The sequence below is a fragment of the Saccoglossus kowalevskii genome, chromosome 7 (genome assembly GCF_978046115.1).
Source record: "Saccoglossus kowalevskii chromosome 7, keSacKowa6.1, whole genome shotgun sequence".
NCBI classification, from domain to species: Eukaryota; Metazoa; Hemichordata; class Enteropneusta; family Harrimaniidae; genus Saccoglossus; species Saccoglossus kowalevskii.
Window position 1 is genome coordinate 32,848,626 of NC_140647.1, and position 9,038 is coordinate 32,857,663.

Here is a 9,038-nt window from a genome sequence, read left to right on the forward strand (position 1 = left end):
AATTAGTTTCTGCAGAGATAGAACACTTTAAGAAAATACAATTTTCCGATTCATTGTGATAATTAAAAAAATAGATACCGATTTGCCTACTACGCTATCGTTGTACAGTTGCATTATCACGCACCTAGGGGTCCCTTCGCTGGAACGACCTTTGGCTATTATCGGTGACCTAGAAGGAATGGGGACGTCTGAGTTGTGTACATTAAATCGACAATGACAGAGACTAACATTTCACAATGTGCCATGAACGACGGAGGATTTATTGAGAATGACGAACTGGACCCAAGGATACAAGTAAGCATTTTGTTAATTGTGTACATTATATCACTGTGCTTCCCGTTGTCACTGTATATTCCCAAGGTCGATCAACTACATCGACGCAGGTCATAAAACAGAAACGCCCCCTGAAAATAAATGAAAACCAAGACAGTGACGGCAAAACATTGCGTTTTCTCAACCACAGCATTGATTTGCGGGAATTTAAAACGTTTAAATTGGATGTAGCTGACCTAATTGACGATCCATTATTTCTATATATGTATGCGCGTGTACGCGGTTAGAGTGCGGGGTGCTAAATATGCTGCACACAATTAACGAGCAAAACAGAAAAATAAAAACCCTGCACGTAACGTATAATGTATATATGTACAGAGAAATAAATATTACATATACAAAGGGATAAATGGTATGTGTGATATTTTTAACCCGGCCACCAAAACTAAACAAATGATCTACCTAGACCATCAACCGGACCGGGCAACCGGAGCGAGTTCGTGTGCAAGTTCCGATAACATACCAAGTACGCGGCGAGTACGGCCTTTGACATTGGCAAGTAAAGATAAGAAAGTGTGCGTACTGATACGCACTAGTAATAACTTTGTCTTTGACAATATCACTTGTCACCCACTTAAAGATTAGTGGGTAAAAAGGCTTTACGTCACGGTATATGTAATCATGCATTAAATGCATGCTGACGTCAGACGCCAGGCAGATACTAACATTGTAGTTTACACATGCGTGTTTGCGTACTTTGTATTGCTACGTCTATTGGTGTATATTAACATGTAAAATTCACAGCAAGACTGTTCCAAACATTGTGTTCGTTGATTATATTTCTGGATTTATACATTTGGAGACAATGTCCATGCTATGGTGACTCATTATTATCACCAATGTGTTAATACAAACAATCATATTTGAATCTCGACTTGTTACGGTACGCATCTATGAAGGAGTGCGAGCCATCGTTCCACCATTTCCCTAAATGACGTATGTGTATATTTTTCACTGCTTTCTCGACCATGCTCGAAACGAATGTTTTACTTGTAATATGAACATAAAACTGAAAGCATAAATATTGCAATGAATGCAATGAAAACCAGAATTATTGACCGTTATGCGAGACTATAGGCTTCCCGCACTGAGTTTCCGGTTGGGCGTGATAGGCGTCGGTTTGAAAAGTCCAAAGTTTATTACTGCGAACATCCTGTGTTCATTTGTTTGTATTATGACGGCATTTACGTCTGTCATTTGTTTTATCAGAAGCCATCCTCAGTCGGGTTCATTGTCATATTGTTTTAAATAGTGCCGGAAAGATGATTTAACATCAAATCTTTATTTCATTTGTACAGAGAATAAGGTGAAGTTTATATACATTATTGCAATATTTCATAAATATTTTCACTCATATGTATCATGTATGTGTATTTACATTTTTGTTATTGGTTTATTTTATATTAACATATCCAATTGAAAATAAGTAGTGTCAATATTTTTATTATTACGAATTAACAGCAATGAGTCTGCAATTAGTGTCACGTGATTTGAATACACGTCATAAAGCAGCAGACCAGTGAAATTATACACAGAGTGAAAATATGAGAAAACTCCCACATTTCACATTCCATGATTCACCCAAACTAATAATTTAAGACACCCCACATTCAGCCTAGTGCTTCGCCCGAAATATTAATTTGAGCCATCTCCCCCATTTTGTGCTTCACCCGGAACTAATAAGTTGAGACATCTCACACAATCCGTGCTTCATTGGAAGTCATAGTATAAGACAACGCCCACATTTCACATTCCATGCTTCACCCGAACTAATAATTTAAGACATCTCCCACACTCAGTGCTTCATTGGAAGTCACATTATAAGACAACGCCCACATTTCACATTCCATGCTTCACCCGAACTAATAATTTAAGACATCTCCCACACTCACTGCTTCATTGGAAGTCATATTGTAAGACAACGCCCGCATTTCACATTCCATGCTTCATCCCATCTAATAATTTATGATATCCCCCACATTCAGTGCTTCGCCCGAAATATTAATTTGAGACGTCTCCCCCATTTTGTGCTTCACCCGGAACTAATAAGTTGAGACATCTCCCACAAGAATCCGTGCGTCATTCGAACTCACAGTATAAGACAACTCCCACATTCCCGGCGTGCTTCGCCGTTACACAACCCATACTATAAAACAATCCCACATTTTTTGTTTTATAATTTCCATAACCAATATTAAAATAAAGACAAAGCTTATCGAGCCTGGGTATGCGATAGAGACAAACATGGTAAGTTATAGGGAAAATAAAACAAAAAATTAAAACAAAATTATTTTAAAAGATAACAACATCCGTCCATTTATTACATGTGCCGCACTCAGTGTGATCTCCCGTACGTTGAAATGCCAGTGTGATCTCCAGTACGTTGAAATCAGTGTGATCTTACGTACGTTGAAATTAGTGTGATCTTACGTACGTTGAAATCAGTGTGATCTTACGTACGTTGAAATCAGTGTGATCTTACGTACGTTGAAATCAGTGTGATCTTAGTACGTTGAAATCAGAGGGATCTTACATACGTTGAAATCAGTGTGATTTTACGTACGTTGAAATCAGTGTTCTCTTACGTACGTTGAAATCAGTGTGCTCTTACGTACGTTGAAATCAGTGTGCTCTTACGTACGTTGAAATCAGTGTGATCTTACGTACGTTGAAATCAGTGTGATCTTAGTACGTTGAAATCAGAGGGATCTTACATACGTTGAAATCAGTGTGATTTTACGTACGTTGAAATCAGTGTGCTCTTACGTACGTTGAAATCAGTGTGATCTTACGTACGTTGAAATCAGTGTGATCTTACGTACGTTGAAATCAGAGTGATCTTACGTATGTTGAAATCAGAGTGATCTTACGTACGTTGAAATCAGTGTGCTCTTACGTACGTTGAAATCAGTGTGCTCTTACGTACGTTGAAATTAGTGTGATCTTACGTACGTTGAAATCAGAGGGATCTTACATACGTTGAAATCAGTGTGATTTTACGTACGTTGAAATCAGTGTGCTCTTACGTACGTTGAAATCAGTGTGATCTTACGTACGGCGAAATCAGTGTGATCTTACGTACGTTGAAATCAGAGTGATCTTACGTATGTTGAAATCAGAATGATCTTACGAACGTTGAAATCAGTGTGCTCTTACGTACGTTGATATAATTGTGCTCTTACGTTGAATGAAATCAATGTGATCTTACGTACGTTGAAATCATTGTGCTCTTACTTACTCTGACAAAAAGCTTGTCCTATCCAATATGGAAATGCGCAAAACGGTCAAATATGTACACTTATAATCATATGCTAAGATGACAATTATTGAATTAATTACTGGATAGCAAAGCAATTACAACACAGCCACAAATGTTCCTAGAATTTTTCAAATGCTGCAAGAGGAACTAGAAAAGATAGAGGTTTTCTTGTCGCAATTTTGACAGCTGTAAACTAATAACACAAATAACACGATACAATGTTACTATTCCACAGACAGAACTCGAGATATTGAATTCGTCAACAGATGAAATAAACAAGCTTGAAAATGAGTATGATGTAAGTACATATATATTATCGCCATCAACTGTAAGTATATGCAGAAAATTAAAAATAACACTTTTCAAAGCGGCAATTGATTTAACTATTGAAAATTTCCCCGTGTCATTGGTGTCAATTTGTAACGGTCATCTCCGACACAGAAAGCATAGCATGTGGTATATACCGACGTTATTAAATCCCTGGCAAGTGAAAAAAATGGCTGCGGGGTTGCGTCCAGATCTTCAGGGGGCACCATCTATAGAAATCAAATTTCGTTAAGTGAACCTCGAGGATTTACCGTGGCTGTCGATGAAATGTCAAATACGCTGCCATTTAGAGATGCTAAGCCTCTTTCTAACGGCTTTTTACTGATGATTTTATGTGCCAGTTGCCATATGAGTGTACATCGAGCGTCATAGTTTTCTATGGTTCCGCCACGTGACTGATTACAACGAAAGGGCGACTTTTCGACCTTTATTTAGAATTATTTTCATTATTATTTTTTTTATAATGCACATTATATTATTATTCAGCCCGATCTTAGAAGGATATCTTAGATAAAGACAGTGGTTTATTTTTTTACAGGAGGGTAGGACAAAATTCCGACAGACATCCGCCATTTACACTCAGCGACTCAACTTACTAGCAAAGAAGCTTGGCAGGTGTATCCGGAAAGCAAGGCCATACTATGAAGCCGTGGAGACATCTAAAACTGTGAGTATATATGCTTTCAAACAATCCGATAATGCCCTTACACAATGACGACTTATGTTGTGTTAAAATATTCGAGTAAACAATTGTTGGACAACGCATGCGCATTCGGTATGTCCCAAGCCAGCCAATCGAAAACAAAATTAACCACACTTACATATACTTTCTGAGGCCGTTTGTTTGCGTCTTGGTAATTTGCGCCTGAAAGAAACACGCCCGACTTTGTGTTTGGGGAATATTATAAGTATGATCATTTATACTACTATATTTATGTATACCAAATAATTAGTTACCAACCTCCCTCCTCATCGTGAATAACTTATGAATTATAGGCTCAAGTCGAGGCTCAACGAGCAGCAAGGAAATACCAACAAGCCCAGGAGATCCATCGAATGTCCAGGGAGGCAATTCAACTGGCTGAGGAACGACTAATGAGCGAACCAAATAGGTGCATGGATACTGCTTGGCAAGAAATGCTGAACCATTCTACTATGAAGGTAAATTGCGACTGTGCTATTCCCAGACATGTTCTCTAAATTTATAATCACGTGTAGGCAATATTTTCAGTTCAGATGACAATAACCGCCATTTCGAAGAACAATATTGACTGGAACTCGAATACACGAGAGTCTAGTAACTAAACTTGCCTATACTTACACTTATATTGTAATATATAGGTGTTGAATGCCGAACGGGAAAGAACTGCGAGTGAGAGGGAACACAGAATAACATCTACCAGATTCACGGAAGCTGACGCTAAAGTTCAACAACTTTCAAAGAAATTAACAAGGAATATTGCCAAAGCGAAGTAAGTAGGACATCCATGTTCCATACACTTGTTTCTTTCTGCACTGTGACATGTGATAGAGTTTAAAGTTTAGTGGTCATCGTTTACAGGCCTTATTTTGAATGGAGAGCCGAGTACACTCTTAGGTTGGAACAACAGAAACAAAATGTGGTCGATCTCCAGAAAGCTGTCACTGACGCCAAGCAACAATACGCAGACGCCCTCAGGCGCCTGGAAAGCATATCTGATGAGATCCACGATAATAGAAAGTTGATGAAGACGCCCCCAGCGGGTACACGTGGAGTGGGCGTCGGTGCAGAAAGCGACGAAGATAGCTCATTGGATATCAATTTTGAAATTTCATCAATGGCTGGTACGTAACATAACAATTACATCAAGTTAATGTATGTAAGTCATAACAATGAGAGCACTACAAAATACTGTTGACGTTTTGATATATTCAACAATTTGTAAGCAACGTGAATCAGGGATTAACCATTTTTTACGAGAGACGGGGCAAATTAATCATTTCTTTGCCAGACAATAAGTCTTAATTTTCACAGATAATCATTTCCAGTGATATTACCGATTCTAATATAGCTAAAATGTTCATATTTTGTGTCTACAGCCTCACGTAACGCGTCATTTGCAACTTTGGACGATGACGTCAGCAGTTGTTCTAGTTTAGAAGTTTTCTCTGATGACTCGATGGATATGTTAACCTCAGGGATAGGTGATTTTTATTTCCATGACGACAATGATGATGATGACGAGAACCCCTTACGGGTGAAGAAACGTGCTTCCCTACTCAAGCGGCACGTGTCTGGGCGTTCAGAATCAGACCTACAATTTTCAGAACATCATTACCGCACCGAGAAAACAAAAACAGAGGCTGATGACAAGATGATGCTGTCACCAGAGGGCGCATGTTTCAGTGAAACCAAACCGTTTGACATTCCGTCTACAGGGCGACAGAAAGTAAAATTGTCAGCTGCTGGTCTAAGCATTACCCCAGATATGGAACGATCAATGTATTTACAATAAAAAACGCTTGTGTACGAAACACAGAACCAGGCAAAAAAAAGGTGAAAGGAGCCAAAGAAGACGATTCATAACGTGATTTCTGGGTACTGAAATTAAGCTGCGCAAAAGTGATTCTTCGTTTCACGTCACATTAAAACACAAAAAGCAGATAGGTCAGCTTTACAAGCCAAACACATTAAATGTTGCAAAAATACAAATCAATGTTTTTGTTTAAAATGATCCAATACTGGTTTGATTGTTTGAACAAAAACCTAATTATTTCAGTTTTATTGAACATAACTTAACATGCTCCTGGTGATTAGTGTCAGTTCATATCGTTGCAACTTATTGTTGAACGTTTTTCCAACAATTTTCATATTTCATTATTTCTGTCACATTGGATATAAACAAACCACGCATTTCCTTCATTTCATGACACCACATTCTGGTCAAACAAACAAATGTTTTTATAACAATAAAACAACACAAAATTTGACACAAAATCGCAAGTTGTTGATCCTAGCAGACTCCATTTGCATATTTGGGCGGAATCCCAGAAATCTGCTAACGTAAAAAAGAATCACCTTTGTTCAGCCTTACAGCTTTTATGGAATTGCATAAATCCACACTTGGAAATGATAGGTACGGACAAATTACAAAAAAAACTGTTAATTTTAAGAGGCTAGTTTTGGAGGTTGACAGTTCACGATAAACAGCGAGGTTGAAATTAGAATCACATTCATTCATATTGCCATGCCAACCACTTGAAAAAATGATTACTATGTGCGTTAATAAACGCTCATTCTGAATATCACAACAAAATGTGTTAATATTAGTATACACTTTAATGTTTCAGTCTCAATCTAACACTCAGTTGTATCTAATTGAGTATGTGTGTTTATGACTGCTTCCTGTTATGAGATCAACAGCTACGTATGACGGGTGCAGGCTTCAGACTAATGTGCACCGCTGAAAAGTAGATGTTGAGCTAACTTCTGTATTACTATATCAAGTGTGATAAGTGTGATAAGTGTGAAAATTACAGTTGTCTTAATGAGTGCTATTGGACGAGCTATCGTATTTATCGCGTAATAATGTTAAGCTCTACTCACAAATACCCATTTATATATGAATTGTGATATTTAAATATATTCGAAACAAAGTGATAATTATATTGCATCTTTATTATAATTCCAAGACACAACCGTCATGTCATTGACTCAGATAATAAAGCAATATGTTGAATGGAAAATGACGTCAAACAAATCTGTATTATTGCCGTACATTAATATATCTAATCAATTACAGTAATATTGGACTGAAATTGTCATATATTATTACTGATATGAATTACAGTTACATTCTTGAAATTGCCGTTTGATTTAGTGAGCTGGTGCCATTAGAATGAACTTTGACACATACCATCACCGAGTTTTGAGTGGTGCGTTAGAATGAACTTTGCCACATACCATCACTGTGAGTTTTTATAGATGCATTAGAATGTACTTGGACACATACCATCCCTGTGAGGTTTTAGTGGTGCGTTGAAATGAACATTTACACGTACCATCACTGTGAGTTTTGAGTGGTGGATTAGAATATGCTTCGAATTCATCGGAATTTGAGCCAGATGTCTTGAATCAGCCTTAGCACCTCGCTAAACTTAATATTGTTTTGTTGAATCAAAATTGAATTTGGACACACACAATCACTGAGTTTTGAGCGGTGCGTGAGAATAAACTTTGACACATACCATCACTGAGTGTCGAGTGGTGCATTAGAATGTACTTTGACACATACCATCACTGAGTTTCGAGTGGTGCATTAGAATGTACTTTGACACATACCCTTACTGTGAGGTTGACATACCCTCACTGCGAGTTTTGAGTGGTGCATTAGAATGAACTTTGACACATACCATCACTGCGAGTTTTGAGTGGTGCATTAGAATGTACTTTGACAGATACCACCACTGCGAGTTTTGAGTGGTGCAATAGAATGTACTTTGACACATACCCTCACTGCGAGTTTTGAGTGGTGCATTAGAATGTACTTTGACAGATACCATCACTGCGAGTTTTGAGTGGTGCAATAGAATGTACTTTGACACATACCCTCACTGCGAGTTTTGAGCGGTGCATTAGAATGTACTTTGACACATACCCTCACTGCGAGTTTTGAGTGGTGCATTAGAATGTACTTTGACAGATACCATCACTGCGAGTTTTGAGTGGTGCAATAGAATGTACTTTGACACATACCCTCACTGCGAGTTTTGAGTGGTGCATTAGAATGTACTTTGACACATACCATCACTGTGAGTTTTGAGTGGTGCATTAGAATGTACTTTGACACATACCATCACTGCGAGTTTTGAGTGGTGCATTAGAATGTACTTTGACACATACCACCACTGCGAGTTTTGAGTGGTACATTAGAATGTACTATGACACATACCATCAATGTAAGTTTTGAGTGGTGTGTTGAAATGAACTTTGACACATACCATCACTGAGTTTTCACAGGTGTCATTAGAATGAACTTTGACACATACCATCACTGAGTTTTGAGTGGTGTGTTAGAATGAACTTTGACACATACAATCACTGCGAGTTTTGAGTGGTGCATTAGAATGTACTTTGACA

The 9,038-nt window shown here is 37.9% G+C and overlaps 1 protein-coding gene across 1 annotated transcript; it reads left to right on the plus strand.

Annotated features, from left to right (window-relative positions):
* The first annotated feature begins 162 nt into the window (after nucleotides 1-162).
* LOC100370803 (SH3 domain-binding protein 5-like) lies at nucleotides 163-7,645 on the plus strand. Its single transcript, XM_002734199.3, has 7 exons — nucleotides 163-294; nucleotides 3,828-3,890; nucleotides 4,458-4,586; nucleotides 4,916-5,080; nucleotides 5,261-5,391; nucleotides 5,481-5,743; nucleotides 5,999-7,645. The coding sequence occupies exons 1-7, from the start codon at nucleotides 214-216 to the stop codon at nucleotides 6,412-6,414; spliced, it is 1,248 nt and encodes a 415-aa protein (XP_002734245.1). The 5' UTR covers nucleotides 163-213; the 3' UTR covers nucleotides 6,415-7,645.
* The last annotated feature ends 1,393 nt before the right edge of the window (nucleotides 7,646-9,038 follow it).

What these genes read in the sequence shown, in the direction of transcription:
- LOC100370803 (XM_002734199.3), top strand. Translation starts at nt 214, where the DNA reads ATGACAGAGACTAACATTTCACAATGTGCCATGAACGACGGAGGATTT. An exon ending in AGCTTGAAAATGAGTATGAT is followed by an intron (nt 3,891 to 4,457) that starts GTAAGTACATAT and finishes ATTTTTTTACAG; the next exon opens with GAGGGTAGGACAAAATTCCG. An exon ending in TGAAATTTCATCAATGGCTG is followed by an intron (nt 5,744 to 5,998) that starts GTACGTAACATA and finishes TTGTGTCTACAG; the next exon opens with CCTCACGTAACGCGTCATTT.